At 42.5% G+C, this 20,379-nt stretch overlaps 1 protein-coding gene across 4 annotated transcripts in view; it reads right to left on the reverse strand.

The window, feature by feature from the left end:
• The window catches only part of BRWD1 (bromodomain and WD repeat domain containing 1), a 614,838-nt gene that overhangs the window by 487,442 nt on the left and 107,017 nt on the right, over positions 1-20,379 (reverse strand). For all 4 annotated transcript variants that reach the window (XM_033941455.1, XM_033941456.1, XM_033941457.1 and 1 more), the window contains one exon: positions 2,784-3,005. In XM_033941455.1, coding sequence (XP_033797346.1) covers positions 2,784-3,005 — 222 coding nt within the window. The remainder of the gene's footprint in view (positions 1-2,783; positions 3,006-20,379) is intronic.

The raw sequence follows: 20,379 nt of genomic DNA on the forward strand, positions 1-20,379 counted from the left end.
TTGAAATAAGTAGTAAAGATAAAATTATAATTTAAAAGCTAGAAGGCCATCATCGAATTTTGATAAAGACGACGGCCAAACTTGTCCATGGTCCAGCCCTCTCTGCCAGGAGGTACGGTAGCATAGACCCTGGAAGGATGACTCCTCTTTAAGGAAGATTTCACAACAAGGGCTGATGAGGTAGTTGGGAGTTCTCAAAGCCCTTGCAATGTACAGTTCTATACCTCGATTCCAACTTGCCTGGAACAGCAGGAATGGCATAAGGAGTCTCTAGGTTTCGTTTGAAAGTCTGAGAAAGAAGGTTGTTAAGAGGAAGTTTGAGAGACTCCGCAGGAGGCCGAGGCAAATTCATTTCCTCTAAATATTCCTTAAAGTACTTAGAACCAGAGTCCAATTTAAGATCCAGGTCCTCAGCCATTTGATGGAGGAAGGAGGAAAAGGATAATTGATCCGCAAGAGGATGACCTCAAGAGGGACTCGATGACCGAGGCGCCTCAAGTGGAGAAGGAAGGTGAGGCCTCTCTGGAGTATTGATATTCCAGTGAATAAACAGAATGGGGCGAGGCACTGGACGAAGCGGAGCCCTCAGGTTCTGCTATTGGTGTCCTGGATCAAGGAGTTGGAGGCCTCAAAGAGCTGGAAGGCCTGGACGAGGAAGGTTTCTCTCTGAAGGAGGACCTGCGCCTCAATGAGGGCCTCGACCAGCGATGAGTGCGCTGCCTGGAAGCAGGTCTCGTGCGAGGTCGAGACTTCGCCCTAAGCCTCATGTGAGGATATAGGGCTGGAAGCTGTAGATCGAAGTCCCATAGACTCTGTGGCTTGGATCGAGGAATCTCGAAGCACTCCCAAAGACTCGGCTCCTTGTATGGGGTGTGAGGACTCCAGATGAGACACTCGCAAAGACTCAACTCCTTACATAGAGTGTGAAGATTCCATACCAGACACTCGCAAAGACTGGACTCCTTGTGTAGAGTATATAGATTCAGCTGGACTCGACCTCTTGTGAGACTACTGAGTGCCCAGGCTGGACTGCAGGAAGCAGAGTTGAGGCAGGACTATATTTGGTCAGTTACTGAACAAATTCCCGCTATGAAATGGTCTGGATGGTAGCCTGCAATTGTGGATCCAAGTCTGAAACTGGACCACTTGTTGAGGATAAAGGCTCAGAGGACGAAGAATGCTTTGACTTGGAGGAATTATGTTTATGTAGCTTGAGGACCACCGCTGGAACTGTCTGATGAGATATCTGACCCGAGGGAAGCTCAAGAGAAGATTTGGCAGATTTACTCAAGTTGGAAAACATTCCAAATGAGGAAGGTCTGATGAGAGTCGAGGTTGAAGTTGTGGAGGCAGGAGGGCACCCCATAGCAGGCCTGACCGAATCAGAGGTCGAGGTTGAAGGTGTAGCAGGGGTCTCCATACCAAAAATCTTCTCCAATTAAACTCGATCATGTTTGAGGGTTGAAGAGTAGCACAGCGAACGCACGACTCCAGCATGGTCAGGCCCCAGACACTGAAGGCACCAGCGGTGTAGGTCAGTGAGGGAGATCGAATGCTGGCACTGGCTATACTTCTTGAAGCCCATGACCGGCCGGGACATAGAAGGGAAGATAGCCGCCACAAAGTCAAAGCCCGCAGGCTGATGGCATGCGACAGGCCTCTTTAGTCACTCGATGAAAAAAAATTAAACTTTTTTTTTTCACACAAAAAACCAAAAGAAAAACACAGCGCCACGATAATAAGAAAATAAAACACAAGCCGCGGTGAGAGAAGGCACAAAGCAAACTAAGTTCAACGCAGAGCGTCAAACACAGTCTTCTTGGCTCCGCAGAAAACTGAAAACTGAGACGCGCCCTTTGCTGGGCGGGAAGGCACTCGCGCATGCGATGTGCGGCAGATTAAAAACTTCTGAGTTTCTTCAAGCAAGACTGTCCGCATTCGGGCTCCGTAGATGACATCACCCACATGTGAGAATAGGCTGCCAGCTTGTCTTGGGATAACATACTGCTAGAAAAGAGACTACAAATCATTGGTATAAAAAATATCCTTACTTGTACATATGTAATTAACTATTCAAGGATAGAAAAAAAATTTTTCAAACAGTGACTTTTTTCAAAACCTGTTACAAATAATATTAAGTTATTTTAACTAATATTCCCAAATACTAATTGTAGGGCAAAATATTCATCATTCATGATATTGAATCAAATTTTACGTGCTTCACCAGCAGCTTGAAATTGATATTCTTTACACAGAGAACTCAACACATGGGAGTTTCATTTTTTGTTTTACACGTTCGTGCTTAAGCACTTTCTATTACTAAACAGTGTTAAAAAGACTACACGTACTCCTTCAAGGGAGTAGTTTTACAATAAGCATAGGTACTTTTTCCCATGAACTTTATATCAATTTCCAAAGTAAAGTATAAGTACACTTACATTTTAATCATTTTAAAAGCTGCCAATGGAAAGTACCTGCAAATTATTGCACCACTTTTCTCTATAGGTACTTCTAAAACACCTGCTTTTGAGAACACACAAAATAGCATGTTTTCTTCTCACCCTAATCCTGTTCCAGGAATGCCTCTACTAAATATAGTAGAAAAAGGCATATATTTTCACCCACAAACGGTTCATTTTCACAAGTGAAGTATTTTACAACAGGAAGGGTGAAGTATTTTACAACAGTAAGGTCCCTCTAAATATTCTCTACCTTTAAGAATTAAACAGGGTTTAAAAAAAGGTTATAATTCATTGTAAAAATCATACATATTTCAAGCATACCTGTAGTGAGTTAATGGAGCCAGTGTGTCCCTGGAGTACAGCAACTGGAGCACAAGTTCTTAGGCACCACACCCGAATTATTTTATCACAGCTTCCAGCTGCAATTAAAGTATTTTCATAGTTCACAGCCATATCAGAAATTTCTGCTGAATGACCTCGTAGTGTGGCCAGTAAACGGCCATTGCATGTTGACCAGATCTTCACCAAACAGTCATCTGAGCCCTAAAGAGGAAAAAAGGTAATTACTGACTTTTTAAAATGTTTTGGCTTGGCTATCTTCAGTTAATTATGTGCTCCTAAACCAAGGCTGAGCCTGCCCCTACCACCACCAAGTACCATTTGTGAAAGCTGAAAAGTTCCAAAGTAGCATCTTCATTTTGTTTTTTTTTTATTAATAATTTTATTGAAGTAAAAAATACACAAAGAAAAAAACGTACCAAATGCTTACAGAGCCACAGGAGCACAGGGTTTCTATCAGTGCTCCCCACCAAAAAAATAAAAAAAAACATAGAAATTACAACATAATCCCCTCCTCTCCAAACACACACACACCCCTTACTCAACACAAAGGTTTTTCCACAGCTCAAAATGGCTTCATATTCGGGCAAATTGCCCTAATTTATGATATTTACAGGCAGTAAGGTGATACAGAACATACCAATCATCCAGCTTATTGAGGACCTTATGATAAGTCAGGGAGCTACGGCAGTTTCCAGGAAGAAGCCAGCACCAGCCTAGCTGCCATCAGCAGCTTACAAAAGGTGTCCTCCGCCATACTAAAGGTAAGAGGAAAATGATAAGAGACACCAGTTCAGGCCGAAGCCCAACCTTCAGCCCTAACATAGGAGGACAGAAGGTCAAAAATCTGATCCAAAAAACCCTGTACAACCGGGCAAACCCACCACATATGGAAATAAGTCCCTCTCTCCCCACAGCCCCTTCAGCATAATCCATTCCCCTGGCCCCACTTCTTAAACTGAACAGGAGTGTAATACCACCTCATCAGCACTTTGAAGCCATTTTCCACTATGACTGAAGCCATACCCAAGGATTTAGCATGTCGTCAAGTAGTAGTCCACTCATCCAAAGAAAAAGATCCACCTAAATCCCCCTCTCACTCAGCTATATGATGCGGCAAAATTTCCCTCTTAGCAGATAAACAGTGATAAATCCTAAAAATAACACCCTTTTGTAGGATAGGGGGCCCAAGAGACTTAACATCCCAGAGTTTTGAAGGTAATACGTAACCTGATGAGAGGGAAATAAATTTCTAGAGTCCAACCCATATTGAGCCTGTAATTCTCCAAAGCCCCATCCATAAAATGCCCCACACAAACCAACCACTTGTGAGCCCATACCAAAAATGTTTGCCCCTCCCTTCCCAGCCCAAGCTCTATTAAAAATCAATAGGGTATACCATGAATATACTCTACCCTCTAGCAGAAAGGGCCGAGTCTCCCGGCAGATCTGCAAGGTCGTGCCTACCGAAGTTAAAACCCCACAGGGAAGATGCCCCAGATGGACCCAAGGGAGATGGAGTAAGGTATCAGTACCCAGACCCGCCTACTCGATGACCACCCACTGTTTACAATCCTGAGCCTGCTACTCCAACAGTGCGTGTAATTGGGCAACTTGATATTTTTGCAGGTACGGTACAGTAACCCCCCCCCCCCCCATCCAACACACTAAGATATAAAGTCTGCTGCCAGATTCTAGGCGGCCGGCCCCCCAAACAAATTACCAAAGTATTCTCTGTAGCCCAAAACCTTCTATTCACCCAAATGGGCAATGCTAGAAATAAGAACAAAAAGTGGGGTAAGATCATCATCTTAATGATTGCTATTCTTCCCAGCCAAGAAAACCAACATCGCCAAGCTTCTAAATCATGCTGCATTCTCCTTATTACCAAAATATAATTGAGATCATACAAAGAAGTCCCTGGGGGACCCAAATATATCCCCTAACAACACATAGCAGTGTGTACCCAGCGAAATGGAAAAGCAGCCCTCAAAGACTACACATGATCCAAAAGCAAGTTGACATTTAAAATCTCAAACTTGGACATATTGATCTGGAATCCTGATAATCTCCCATAAGCTAACAGATCCTCCACCACCTGTGGCAGAGAAATCTCCAGGTCAGACAGAGTAAAGAGAAGATCATCTGCAAAGAGGCTCTCCTTATAGTACTGACCCTGTACGTCCACACCCTGTACAGCCACATCATCTCTTATCATTTGGCCAATGGCTCAATAGCCAGTGCAAACAGAATTAGGGACAGAGGACAACCCTGGCAAGTGCCCTGAAATAACGGAAACGGGGCAAAATAGTTACCATTAACTTTAACACACCCAAGAGGTGCCAAAAGGGTACAAAATTAAAATGCCCAGAAGACCCTGTCAAAAGCCTCTGCATCCACGGAGAGCAACAGCATTGGAAACCCCAGCTGTATCATTCGCTCTCTCTCAAGTTGAACATAACATTACATTAGGGATTTCTATTCCGCCATTACCTTGCGTTTCAAGGCGGATTACAAATGGGTTGTCCGAAGATTAGAAGTATTTAGGAAGTAGTTTGTACATGTCTTTGAGTTGCTAAGGATTATATCCGAGTTGTCATGATATTGGAAGTACAGAGGAACCTTGGTTTATGAGCATAATTCGTTTCAGAAGCATGCTCGTAAACCAAAATATTCGTATATCAAAGCGAGTTTCCACATAGGAAATAATGGAAACTCACTTTGATATGTTCCCCCCCTTCCCCCCCCCGAGGCCAGTGGCACTGCCCCCCCCCCCCACTCACAAAGACCCCCCTCTGCGCGAACCACCCCCCCCCCGAACAACTTAAACTTACCCCCCCCCCCCCATCTGGCACCGGCAGGTGCCGCTAGAAGATCTTCCTGCTTCTGCCGGCCTTGAGTATGCATCTGCGCATGCTCAAGGACTTTTAATTCTCCCTCTCGCCGAGATACCATGCCGTGAGTGTTAAAGAACTCAGACTGGGATGGAGAAGGGATCCTTCGTTTTTGAGTCAGCAAAGTTGAAAAAATCTGTAGTGGAATGGGATCCCATACACTGAGTTGAAGGAAAAAAGGAAACCAGGGTTGCCTTAGCCACCAAGGAACTATGAGGATCATGGTGGCTGGCTCCTGTCACAATCTGAATAGAGTATTTCCTTTTAGGGGAACATGAGAAAATGTATAGAGGAATTTATTCATCCAAATCAGAAGGCAAGCGTCTGACTCCAGATAAGGACTGTATATTCTTGAGCAGAATTGGGGAAGTCTGTGATTGTTTGCAGATACAAAGACATCTATTAGTGGAGTTCCCCAGAGTGAGAAGAGGTGGCTTAACACTGTGAAGTTGAGTGACCACTCATGAGGTTGTAGGAATCTGCTCAAATTGTCTGCAAGAATATTCTGTTTGCCTGTTAGAAAAACAGCTTTTTTTAAAACATATTTCATGGAATTGCCCTGTTCCATATCTCTATTGCGGGCAAGATACCATTCCTCCCTGTTTGTTGATATAGAATATGGCTACCTGATTGTCTGTTCAGATCAGAACTACTAGATTGAGAAGGCGATCGCGGAAGGTGTGAAGTGCGTTGTGTAAGAGATTGATATGGAACAATTTCTTCTGGGTACTCCAAGTGCCGTGGCTGTGGAGGCTGTCCAGGTGAGCTCCCCTTCCAAACATGGAGGCATCTGTTAGCATCTTCTGATGTGGAGGAATATGGAAGAGTAGGTCTCAGGACAGATTTGTTGGAATGAGCCACCACTAAAGGGACTGTTGTAGAAAGAAGGTAACCCTAAGTTTTTGGGATAGGTGATCTGTGGCTTGGGTCCAAAGAGGCCAGAGCCCACTGATGTTTTCCAAGGTGAAGACATGCAAAAGGAAGCAACATGAACTGTTAAAGTCATGTTTCCTAAAAGTTGCATCATTCTGGGTGCAGTGATGGTCTGGAGAGTGGACACATGATTGCAAAGTTGACGTAGAGTGTCTAGCCTCTGTTAAGGGAGGTAAGAACAAGCTTGAATTGTGTCTAGACAAGCCTCTATGAATTCCAAGTTGAGTTAGTTGGAGATAAGACTTCTGGTATTTGCAATCAATTACCAAAAGTTCTAGAAGACCAATGGTGGAGTTGATTGCTAACTGAGCAGCTTGAGGTGACTGCTTTGATCAACTAGTCGTCTAGATAAAAGAACACATAAAAACCGTAAGAGCAGAGTGTAGCAGCTACAACAACTAAACATTTTGTGAATACTTTGGGCACTGATGCTAAACTGAAAGGTAAAACTCTGTATTGAAAAAAGTAGTTCTCAACCAAAATCAAAGATATTATCTGTGGGCTAGAAGAATTGGAATGGGTATGTAGGTTTCTTTGAGATCTAGAGAACAAAGTCAGTCATTCCTCTCCAAAAGAGGATAAAAAGTTCCCAGGGAGACCATTCAAAATTTCTTCAAGTATTTGTTGAGGACACAGAGGTCCAGAATGGGTTGTAGTCCATTGGGGGGATGAAGAAATATTTGAAATAGAACCCCCGATCCCTTTATCGAGGTACTGTTTTGATGGCATTGAGTTTTAGCAGAGGTGTGAACTCTTGATGAAGGAGAGTGGTCTATTGGGAATTGAAAGTACAGTAAACTCTTTTGGAGGAATGTTGCACAGACTGAATGCGTAGCTTTGTCCTACTATTCAAAGGACCAAAGAGTCTATAGTGATGAGGGTCCAACGCTGAAGAAAATTAGTAAGACGACCTCTGATCAGAAGGGAACTTTGTGGAGATTGGACGATTTTGACTAAGCTATCTATTAGGTGGTCAAAAGGATTGTTGTGATTTTTGTTGCTATTGAATTTGAAGTTTCTGAGCCCTTTGTTGCTGGGGACGTCTCAGTGGGAGGCCTGGATGTTGAAGGAGTATATCATCTCCTAGTGTAAGAAGAGAAGGGATATCTGGGATGAAAATGATGTTTAGAAAGTTGAGGTTTGGAAGACTTAGAAGCTGACAAATTTGACATGTTCTACTCGTGTCTGGTAATTTTCTGAGTAGCTTCTTCAATCTTTTCTACAAAATGTTCATCACCTAAACGAGGAATGTTTGCTAGTCAATCTTATTAGCTTATCAATCTTGTACTTCTCCCTCCATATTCGCAAGGGTTAGCATCAAAGATGGCCCATGAACACCAAAAAAATTGCAAATAACTTTTTGCTTTCATACTCGTGAAAACCATGAAATTGCAAATAAAACTTATTGTTGGTATTCATGATTGTTTAAAAAGTTATGTATTCCAAGTTCTTACATTAACAAGTTATGTATTGCAGTTCTTACATTGTACTATACACTTTAGCAGTACAATTCAAGTACTGTACAGTATTAAAGAACTATGTGTATACAAGCATATATTGTACTGTAATCCCATTAAAGCATGACTCATACAGTATTCATATACAGTACTGTACTTCTTAATACTGTAATGTTAAAAATACAATACTGTAGCATGTACCGATTCATCCTCGTTGTCCTATACATGTGCTGGAGGAGGAGACAAAGCAGATAAGTGAGCACCAGGTGCCTCTTCAGGCAGTGGAAGTGGATCTTCAGTGTATTCATCCTCATCATCCTGTACATGTTCAGTATGCGGTGCAGGAGGAGGAGACAAATGGGGTGCCTCATCATTAGGTGGCTGATGTGGAAGAGGTGGATGGAGAGACAAGGGACTCAAGGTATCTTCTGGAAATACATTGTGATTTCAGTCTGGCTTTTCTACTTCTTCGTTTCTTTATATATATTGGTGTATATACACATTGCTGCTTCTGCTAACTCCTTCACCTTCAAGGCACGTTCCATGGATGGGCCAATGTCATAAAGTCCATAAAAACAAAAAAGAGTCACTGAAGATATCAAACTCAACCTATGGTGACAAATGCTTTATTGACAATTTGTATCAAAGTTCAATAATGAGTCCATTGAATACTATAAGTATTAAAGTCCCTACAAGGATCCAAGTTTCGACGACTCTGTCGCCTTCATCAGGAGACAATAGCATATACATTAACGTCTCTGCTTCTTTTCCTATAGGTTGAGTTTGACATTTCCAGTGCCTCTTTTTTGTTCTTTTGGCTTTATTTTGAGGCTTGCACCTTCTTCCCTTTTCCCTGCATAAAAAAGTCCATGACAGTACTGAACCCGAGTAGACCCTCTGCAATATTGTCCAATGTAAACTTGTCTTCTAGCACTTCTTTTCCATTTGCTATATCTGGTATTGCCTCTCCTGCAGGAACATTAAGGTCAATTAGGTCATCTTCTATTAATTCATCAGCTCTGGAGTCTGTTAAGTCTTGAATTTCTCCCAGATCCATATCTTGAAAGACCTCCCCACCCACCTTCTTTGCCAAGTCCATGATGTCTCATAATTTAACTGGCTCTGTGGTAAAGACAGTGAACTCCTTTACACATTCAGGTCAAAGATTCTTCCAGCACAAGTTCACTGTCTCTGGCTTGACAGCTTTCAGTACTCTTTCAATAACAATGATGGCATAGGCGAAAACGAAGTCTTCCACATTTTCATGATGTTCTCCATGTCTTCTTCCATTGCATGGACAATCCTCTCCATTGAATACCATGTGTAGTGTGCCTTGAATGTCCTCATTTACCCCCCTGGTTGAGAGGCTTGGTGAGAGATGTTGTATTGGGGGGCATGTAAACAACCTCAATACCCTCAGTGTAGAGCTCATATGGTTCTGGGTGTCCAGGGGCATTGTCCAAAAGCAGCAGAACCTTATTTCCCTTCCCAGCAAGGTATTCTCTTACTTCAGACACAAAACACTGATTAAACCACTCAAAGGAACAGTGTTCTCGTTGTCCAAGCCTTCTTGTTGTGCATCCAGTAAACAGGCAGTTGAACTTATCTTTTCCCTTAAAGGCTTGGGGAATTGCAGCTTCATAAATCAGTGTAGGCTTTATCATATGGCCTACTGTATTTGCACAAAGCAGCATTTTTAGTCGATCTCTTGCAACCTTGAAGCCTGGTACTTACTTATCCTCTCTGCTAATGAAAGTCTTCTCTGGCATTCTCTTCCAAAATAGAGTGGTTTCATTGGCACTGAATGCTTGCTCAGGTTCAAATCCCTTCTCTTCAATAATTTCCTTAAAGGTAGCAGGGAACTCTCTAGCTGCCTCTTGGTCGGCTGATCCTACTTCTCCAGCCACTTTCACATTATGTAGGCCATACCTGTACCAGAATTTATCAAATCACCCTTTACTGACCTGAAAGTCTGTAGACTGCAACAATCCACCTTCTCTTCTTCAAGTTATCATATAAAGTCTCTGCCTTTTCTCTTATCAACAGTTTACAGGAATTCTCTTATAGCAATCCTGCACCCACATAAATTTTGTAGTTTCCACACGAAAGAGATTGCTATCTCACACAACATGTAATGAGGTCACACTCGCCAGTGTAACTGCAGCAATGGTTTCCTGATACATAAAGAAGGAAAGCCAAATGGTAGATTCATTAATGCCATAATGCTGAACAGCAGCACAGGCTGACTTTATTCTACAAAGCATATCCAATAATTCAACCTTTCCTGGTAAGGTCTTCACTTTTTTTCCCTCTTGGGAGCACTTTCAGTAGCACTAGAAGCCTTAGCTTTTCAGCCATGCTGCGAATATGGAGGGTAACCGGACCTGTTCCTGAAGGAAAGGTAATACCAGATAAGGGGAATGTGTATTTCTGTTGTAGCTACAGCAAAACTCACATTCACACACTTCTCCAAAGGTGGCATTTGCTGAACTTTCTCTCTGCATCCCCCAGCAAAAGCAGCAGGATTAATTAGGCACACAAGCTTCCCCACCTCCTTTAGGTTTGTCCGACCACGCTAAAGCAAGTGCTGAAATTTTCTCACTGCATACCTTTTTCCGACACTGCCATTTGCCTGACCATGCTGAAAAAAAAAAAAGGTCTCTCAGCACTCCAGGATGACATCGTTCGTGGGGCAGAGCCAGCAAGCTAAAAACTGTTAATAATCAAAGTAGCATGTGCTAAAGAAGTGGGAGAAGTGTATATGCAAAAGAGATACAGTCTGCTAGCCACGTAGACATGGTAACAGGAGCTCCAAGTCTGTTATGGACAAAAGCCACAGAGTTGGGAAGAATTTCTATGAGGTTTAGTCTGATGCAAGTACGAGGGCTAATCAAAAATTAAAGGCAATTGTTAAATTATGCAACAACCGGAACAGAGCTAGCAAAATGCAACATAAGTACTTGTACATCGTCTGTGAGCTAATTCATCCATGCACAGTACAGTGCTCAACCTTTAGTCGTATAGCAGACATGAGGCCAGAAACAGGGACATTCCATTGCAAGATTGCACCATCAAAGAACAGCATGCAATAGTGTGCTTTCTTTGGGCAGAGGCAGTGAAATCTGTCGATATTCACCATTGGATATTGACTCAGTATAGACATAGCACCATGAATCAATGAAAGGTTTATGAGTGGGTAAAAATGTTTTAAACGGAAAAAACAGGTATAACTGACTAAGGTTGTTCTGGTCACCCATCAACATCACATGCACAAGAACACTGGGTGGATGCCTTGATTAGAGAAGACAGATGAATAACAGTGTCTCAACTGGCTGCAAATTTGGATATCAGCTATTTATCTGCATTTGCCATAATGCATGATGACTTGGGATACATAAGAACATAAGAACTGCCGCTGCTGGGTCAGACCAGTGGTCCATCGTGCCCAGCAGGCCACTCACACAGCACCCTTAGGTCAAAGACTAGTGCCCTAACTGAGTCTAGTCTTATCTGCGTATGTTCTGGTTCATCAGGAACTTGTCTAGCTTTGTCTTGAATCCCTGGAGGGTGTTTTCCCCTATAACAGCCTCCGAAAGAGCGTTCCAGTTTTCTACCACTCTCTGGCCATTGAGACACAGAAATCTGCTGCTTAATCTCAATGCTCTAAATATCGCTCAAACTTCTTTTGGTTTCTTATTCATATAACCAGATATTAATTTATACTACTGGTTGGCCTGATGCCCTAGGATATCTGTCTGGAAGCATTGGACCGGCAATCTATACTGATTTTTTAGATTTTGCCAACCAGGGAACCCCTTCTGAATGGCTTGCTTAAACTGCAACCATTTATAAATTTGAGATTTTGAAATACCGAATGATTATTACAGTCGTGAAAAATCAAACATTTTCGCATTTGATATCACATCATCTAGCGTACGTATACCTGCCTGCAACCAATGCTTCCAAAGGATCTTAAACTCGCCAACTTGAATCTTGGAGTTCAACCATAATGACTGACATGTGGACTTTTCTACTGGAATCTCTATTAAGTTGTTAATATATTTTAAAGTGCTCCATGTGGCAAATAAGATACTATTGTCCTTATAAATTTTGGGTAATTTGATACTCACCATAAGACAATCTTAATGGGGACATAAGTTGCCATTCTAGAAATAACCAATCGGGGAGATGTTCCATAAGCTCAGGATCCAATACATACCCTGACGCAGTATATAGGCCTGATTGTACCTATAAAAATTTGAGAAATTTAGCCCACCCGCCACAATTGGTTTTTGTAGAGATACTAAAGCTATTCTAACAGTTTTACTCAGCCAAATAAATTTAGTGAGAATTCTATTTAATTTTTTTATAAAAAGGACCCCTGAAAATAAATTGGCAACATAACCATTTGGTAGCAAACTATAGGTAAAATCATCATCTTAACCGTTTGGACTCTCCCCCACCAAGAAAGATGTAAGGAGTTCCATTACTCACACATTTCTGTGACCTTCAGCAATAAAGATTTTTCATTTACTCTCACTGTATCTTCCAGCGTTGTTTAAATCCAAATACCTAAATATTTTATACCTTCTTCCTTCCAAAGGAAAGGGAATGAATCAAATAATCCTTTTGTACAATGTACATTTAGCGGATGAATCTCCGATTTACTCCAATTTTTTTTATATCCAGAAAATTTTCCAAATCGGTCAATCAGATTTAGTAAATGTAGAATGGTGGATTCTGGATTCTTAAAATGAAGCAAGATATCATCTGCATAAGCAGAGACCTTATATTCCCGACCTGCATAAGGAATACCCTGAATCTCCTTTGCCTGTTGAATAGCAAATAGCAAGGGTTCCAGAACAATATCGAAAAGCAAAGGAAATAATGGACATCCTTGTCTAACTCCCCTCTCCAGACAAAACCATTCTGAATAAGTATTATTAGTGTATAATCTGGCAGAAGGGGATCTATACAAGGTTTGGATCATTTGAATAAAACTGGATCCTATACCAAACCAATCCATTGCTTGATACATGAAGGTCCAGCCACATGATCAAAGGCTTTCTTTGCATCCAAGGATACAGAGAAGGCTGGATCTTCCATGGCTTTTGCTAAATTTAATATATGGAAAGCCAGTCTGGTGTTATTGGAAGAATGTCTTTGAGCAACGAAACCCGTTTGGTGCATACCAATTAAATAAGGGAGAGCCTTGGCCAAGCGTAAAGCCAATAACTTAGCCAGAAGTTTTCCATCTACATTAATCAAAGAAATAGGCCTGTAATTTGAAACCAACATGGGATCTTTATTTGGCTTCAGCAAAACAATGGTTAAAGATTCTGCCATAGTACCTGAAATACAACTTTTAATTAGTTGTGACTGATATAAATTTAAAAGATGAGGTAATAATGTAGTTTGGAATGATTTGTAAAACTTCACAGTAAATCCATCACCACCTGGAGCGGATCCAACTCTAAGGGACTTCAAAGCTGTTTGAAGCTCTTTAAGTGATATAGGCATGTCAAGACTTCCTTTCAAATGAAACATAGATGACGGAAGAAAAGGGCTACAACCCATCAAGTCTGCCCACTCTGCTTACCCACCCCCTGTCTATGCCCTAATGACCCAATTTTCTTATCTTGACCCTCGTAGGGATCCCACATGGGTATCCCATTTATTCTTAAAGTCTGGCACGCTGTCTGCCTCGATCACCTGCACTGGAAGCTTGTTCCAATGATCAACCACTCTCTCTGTGAAGAAATACTTTCTGGTGTCGCCATGAAAATTTCCGCCCCTGAGTTTGAGCGGGTGCCCTCTTGTGGCCAAGGGTCCCTTGAGAAAGAAAATATCATCTTCCACTTTGACACATCCCGTGAGGTACTTAAATGTTTCGATCATGTCTCCCCTCTCCCTACGTTCCTCGAGAGTGTAGAGCTGCAATTTGTTCAGTCTCTCTTCATACGAGAGACCCTTGAGCCCCGAGATCATCCTGGTGGCCGTCCGCTGAACCGATTCAATTCTGTGCACATCTTTACTGTAATGTGGCCTCCAGAATTGCACACAGTACTCCAGATGAGGTCTCACCATGGCCCTGTACAACGGCATTATGACTTCAGGCTTTCGGCTGACGAAACTTCTATTGATACAACCCAATATCTGCCTTGCCTTAGATGAAGCCTTCTCCACTTGATTGGCAGTTTTCATGTCTGCACTGATGATTACTCCTAAATCTCATTCTGCTGAAGTCCTAGTTAAAGTTTCTCTGTTCAAGAAGTACGTCCTGCATGGATTTCCGCTTCCGAGGTGCATGACCTTACATTTCTTAGCATTGAAGCCTAGCTGCCAGGTTGAGGACCAACTTTCCAATGTAAGCAGGTCCTGCGCCATATAATTCTGTAAACTGCATTCACTTACTATATTACATAGTTTGGCGTCATCGGCGAATAGTGTTATTTTACCTTGAAGCCTTTGAGTCAGATCCCCTATGAATATGTTGAAAAGGAGTGGACCCAGGACCGAGCCCTGCGGCACTCCACTGGTCACCTCCGATGTTTTAGAGAGGGTACCATTAACCACCACCCTCTGAAGTCTGCCACTCAGCCAATCATTGACCCATGCAGTTAGTGTCTCTCCTAACCCCATTGATTCCATCTTGCTTAGCAGTCTGCGGTGTGGAACACTGTCGAAAGCTTTACTGAAGTCCAGGTACACGACATCCAAAGACTCTCCCAAGTCCAACTTTCTTGTTACCCAGTCAAAGAAGCTGATGAGATTGGATTGGCAGGACCTACCCTTGGTGAATCCATGCTGACTGGGATCCCAAAGATTCCCTTCATTCAAGATCGTGTCCAATTTGCTTTTAATTAGTGTTTCCATGAGTTTGCACACTATTGATGTGAGACTCACCGGTCTATAATTCGCAGCCTCTGCCCTGCAACCCTTTTTATGCAGAGGAACGACATTAGCTAATTTCCAGTCCAGGGGAACTTTCCCCTTACTTAGGGAGAGATTGAATAGCTCAGCCAACGGTTTCGCCAGGACATCGCTCAATTCTCTGAGCACTCTTGGGTGCAAATTGTCTGGTCCCATGGCTTTGTTCACCTTGAGTCTTGCCAGTTCACTGTAAACTTCACCTGGTGTGAACTCAAAATTCTGAAACGGGTCTTCTGTGCTTTGTGTTGCCTTCAACTGCAGACCGTGTCCCGGTGCCTCACAGGTGAAGACTGAGCAAAAGTATTCATTCAGTAGTTCGGCTTTATCGGAATCTGCTTCCACGTAACTTCCGTCCGGACTTCTAAGGTGTACTATCACACCTGTGTTCCTTTTTCTGTCACTAATATACCTGAAGAAGGATTTGTCCCCCTTTTTAATGTTTTTGCCAGAATTTCTTCCACTCGAAGTTTTGCCTCCCTAACTGCCATTTTGACCGCTGTAGACCTGGTCCTATATTCTACCTTTGCCTCTCTTTTCTCTGTGCGCTTGTAGGAGAGAAACGCTTTTTTCTTCTCCTTAATGAGGTGCGAGATCTCCGGGGTGAACCATTGGGGTTTATTGTTTCTTTGTCGTTTATTTACTGATTTTATGAAGCGGCTAGTTGCTTCATGTATGGTTGATTTCAGTGTTAACCACTTAGCTTCTACATCATTGGTCTCTGCTTGGTCCTGCAGCGTCCGATGGACGAAATCTCCCATGCGTGCAAAATCTGTGCCCCGGAAATTGAGTACCTTTGTTTTCGTGTTTGATCTAGGGAAGCCTTTCCTAAGGTTGAACCATACTATGTTGTGGTCGCCGGAGGCTAGCGTATCTCCTACTGAGACCTCTGAGGCGCTTTCCCCGTTTGTGAGTACCAGGTCGAGGATCGCCTGGGCCCTAGTGAGCTCCGTTACCATTTGTTTGAGACGTGCTCCCTTTATGGAGGTTAAGAGCCTCCTGCTACTGCTGGTTGTCGCTGAAAATGAGTTCCAGTCTGCATCAGGCATATTGAAGTCCCCTAGCAGTACAGCTTCTCCTCGTAGAGTGATATTCTCTATGTCTTCAATTAATTCTGCGTCCATGTCTTCCAGTTGTCTTGGGGGTCTGTATACCACACCTAGATACAGGCATTTTTCTCTGCCTCTTGCCAGGTTTACCCAGAGGGACTCCCCGGTGTACTTGACATCTGTGATCCTGGTGGTTTTGATGTCCTCTTTAATGTATAGAGCTACCCCCCCCCTCCTAACCAGCCCTCTCTGTCCTGACGAAGAAGATTGTAGCCCGGAATAGCCATATCCCACCCATGTGAGTCCGTGACCAAGTTTCAGATATTGCCACCACATCTAGGTCGGCATTCCTTATTTCAGCGTCCAATTCTAGAATTTTGTTACCTAAACTGTGTGCATTGACATACATGGCCCTCCATATCTTGTGTTTGCTAAGTCCCTGTGAGGCGTATCCTACCCGAATCAGTGTGACTCCTAAAGAACTGTTTGCAATGTGGGTACTTACCTTGGACATGGAAGCGGAGTTTCGACTCACCTCATCAGGATAATTCCTTTCTGCACTAATATGTGAATGGGTACCCTCCCCCGACTTACCTAGTTTAAAGCCCTATGAAGCAGGTGGGCTAGTCGGTGTCTGAATGCTCGGGAACTTTTGGCCCCTTAATTAACTTTAAAAACTCTATTCCCTCAAGTTCTTTATTTGAATAAAGCTCAGAAGAATATAAAGCTTTATAATATTTCAAAAATTGTTTAAAAATATTTCCAATTTGAGAGTGAGCCTTACCCCTCTCATCTTGAATAGTCACAATCTTTACTTTTCTTTTTTCAGCTTTAAGATAATTAGCCAATAATCCTCCTGCTTTATTCGAGGTTCCACAATACAGAGCCTCTTGAGAAAACAATTGTGAGGAAAGGTCATTGTATTTATATTTAGCTTTCAAGAGAACCTGTAAAGTACTTTGTTCCCATTTCGAGGCCAATTGTGACTCTAAATTCTTAATATTTTGTTCCAAATTTGAAAATTGCATTTTTAATAATTTCTTAATATGTGCCGAATACGAAATGATTTGCCCTCTCATGGTAGCTTGGAAAGCATCCCACAATGTTTCTAAAGAGATTTCCTCCGAGGTATTAAGATGAAAATATTCATTCATTTTTAGTTGAAATTCCTCAAGAAAGTTTGAATCCGCAAGCAATGTATTAGCAAACCTCCAAACAGGTCTACTACAAACTTGCTCAGCAAATTAAAATTCAATCCAAACTCCAACATGATCTGATAAAACAATTGGGTCTATGCTGGCTTTTGTAACCTGCTGAATTAATTGATCTGAAAAAAAATGTAATCTAATCTTGAAAATGAGCAGAAAAAGCAGAAAGAAAATTGCCAAGCATTAAAATGAAGAATCCGCCATATATCTCTCAAGCCACAGGACTGTACTAAATTATCTAAACCCATTGATTTTAGTATCTTACTGGGTTGTTTGTCCAACAATGGATCCATAACAGCATTAAAGTCCCCTGTTACTATTAATTAGAAGTAGCTAGTGGCAGGATAATTTGCTGAAGAGTTTTGAAAAATTCAGCCTGATTTAGGAGCATAAATATTAAGAAGCATCAGAATATCTTTTCCTGAGCTCATGTCCACTTGAATTCATCTTCCCATAGGGTCTGCTGTTACTGCCCTAAATGCAGCTGAGCATTTTCTACCCCAGCCTTTTCCCCCACAGTAGGAGTGAAAAAACTATGCTTAACCCACCCCCCTTCTAACTTGGCCACTTCAATAGCAGATAAGTGAGTTTCTTGAATGAAATATATGTCCGCCTCCTGCTATTTTAAAAAGTTGAGTGGTTTTTTTCTCTTAATAGGATGGTTAAGTCCATTGATATTCAACGAGAATATTTTCAAAGCCATTTTAAGTGATTATACCAATACCAGTTAACCAAATATTTTCTTGATTTCCCTTTGAACACACAAGTAGATATAATTTCCCTCCACATCCAGGATCCAACCCCCAATATCCCCCCACCCCCACCCCATCTTATAACATGACAGCTTGTAAGTACCCCTCTAGGTCAGGAGACCACCCACCTCCCCCATGCACCTTACTTCTACCCATAATTAATCCTCTAAATATCAATTAATAAATATACAATTTGCAATGATTACTTTCGGGGAATGTCTGATTTTTCCAATACCTCTTTAGAACTCACTTTTTTTCAGGGGGATCATTTCAGTGCATATCTGCTTTCCATTTCTCCTTCCTCCCCCTCTCACCGGGGGCTTCAGGTTTTTGGTTTACCTTTGAGGCGGGTCTGGGCATGGCTATGCTGCTTTCATGGCATTAGTGCCCGCAAGTCCCCCTTTCTGCCTATTCACTTTAATAGCCGATTTTTACCTGGAATGGGGGCCTCACGGTTCATTCATTGGGAGGCAATGGGGTTGACCTATTTGTTCTATAGTGATGGTACAATGAAACCCTTTGCCCAGTTGTGTCAAGACTATGACCTGACCGGTAGAGATCAGTTTGCATATTTGCAGATTCAACATTATGTGGTTTCCCTTCAGAGAACCAATTTGAGTGCTTATAGACGGGAACTGCTGTCGGAGGCTTATACTCTGGGCACTCAAATGCCAGTTCCCCTCAGATTTCACCATCGTTATCTGAAGGATGAGATCCCATTGCCTGACTATATCAGATATCAGACCGCCTGGGCTCAGGATCTCAATGTAGTATTGCCTGATGATATCATTTCCACTGCTGTAACTAGACTGCTTTCTTTAAGGAAATATTTATATTTTTTTGAAATATACTATAAATTGTTATTTCAACTTTATGTTTCACCCAAATGGGCATATCGTGCTAAGCTCTGTCCCTCTGCAGGTTGTGACACATGTGGACATTTGGAGGCAACTCTTGGCCATATGTTTTGGTCATGCCCGGCTGTTCAGGTTTTCTGGACTAGCTTGTTTGCATTTATTGGACGCATTTGGAAGATGATTGTTCACCTTTCACCTGAACTTCTTTTTGGAGTTCCGCCTCCTCATCATCCTCAACAGCCTGGCACCAGGGCTTTTCTGCGGTTGTCTATTTTGTCTGCACTCAAATGTATTCTACTGCAATGGTTGGAGCCAGCAGCTCCCACTCTTTCCTTGTGGAGGGTCCAAATGATTACTTTGCTTGCTTGGGAACATCGGAGTGTTCTGGACCTCTCCTCTGTGCGTGGTATCCGTTTTACGGCTACCTGGGAACCCTTCTGGAACACTATGACTCCTGTGGCCAGGAGTCAGATTCTGAACTGATTGTATGCTCTAATATGCTGGTGCTTTCCCTCTATGTTCTGCCTTGGAATACTGTTTGATTAAAAAAAGCAAGGAAGAACTTCTACGGAGACAAGATCTCCAGATCCAACAACCAGAATAGCACACTGTTCAATATTTGGCGCTCCTTAACCACTAAAAACGACTCCACCCTGCTCCCCTCATCTCCTTCAGCCGAGGTCTTAGCAAAATTCTTCAATGATAAGGTCACTACCTTAAGATGCTCCTTCCCGCCCGCAGTCTCCTACAACTCTCTGGTGCCCTCCGAACCCAACCCTACCTTAGCTGCTTTCAACCCCATCCCTGCCGACAGATCCTGGACTGCCTTCGAGCTCATATCTGATTCTCAGATCCTTAAACTCTGCCTCAAATTAAAATCTTGCAACTGCACCTTGGACCCATTCTCCTCCTACCTATTTGAGAAAATTCCCACACAGGCCATCGCATCTCTTACCAAACTCATAAATTCTGCCCTACTATCGGGCCTATTCTCTACAGAAATGGGACACATCGCACTGACCCCACTACTGAAAAAAGCAGACCTAGACCCCTCCATACCATCCAGCTATCGTCCAATAGCAAATATCCCTCTCCTCACCAAGCTGCTTGAGTCTATCATATCTACCCAGCTCTCTTCCTATTTAGAAAGATTCTCCTACCTTACCAATATGGCTTCAGACCCAACTTCTGCACCGAATCCCTATTGGCCTCACTAATCTCTAAGGTTCAGCAACTGCATTCTCGTAACAAGTTCGCTGTTCTTCTAAAATTCGACCTCTCTGCAGCTTTTGACGTTGTCCACCATGACATTATAATTTTCCAATTCTCCGAGATAAGCATTAGCTCCACAGTTCTAGACTGGTTCTCCAAATTCTTGCGCTCCCGCTCTTACACGGTTAACATGAGCGGCACCTCATCCTCCCCCTGGATCCCAATTTGTGGTGTCCCGCAAGGCTCACCCCTCTCTCCAATCCTTTTTAACATTTACATGTCCTTC

The sequence above is a fragment of the Geotrypetes seraphini genome, chromosome 4 (assembly GCF_902459505.1).
Source record: "Geotrypetes seraphini chromosome 4, aGeoSer1.1, whole genome shotgun sequence".
Taxonomy (NCBI): domain Eukaryota; kingdom Metazoa; phylum Chordata; class Amphibia; order Gymnophiona; family Dermophiidae; genus Geotrypetes; species Geotrypetes seraphini.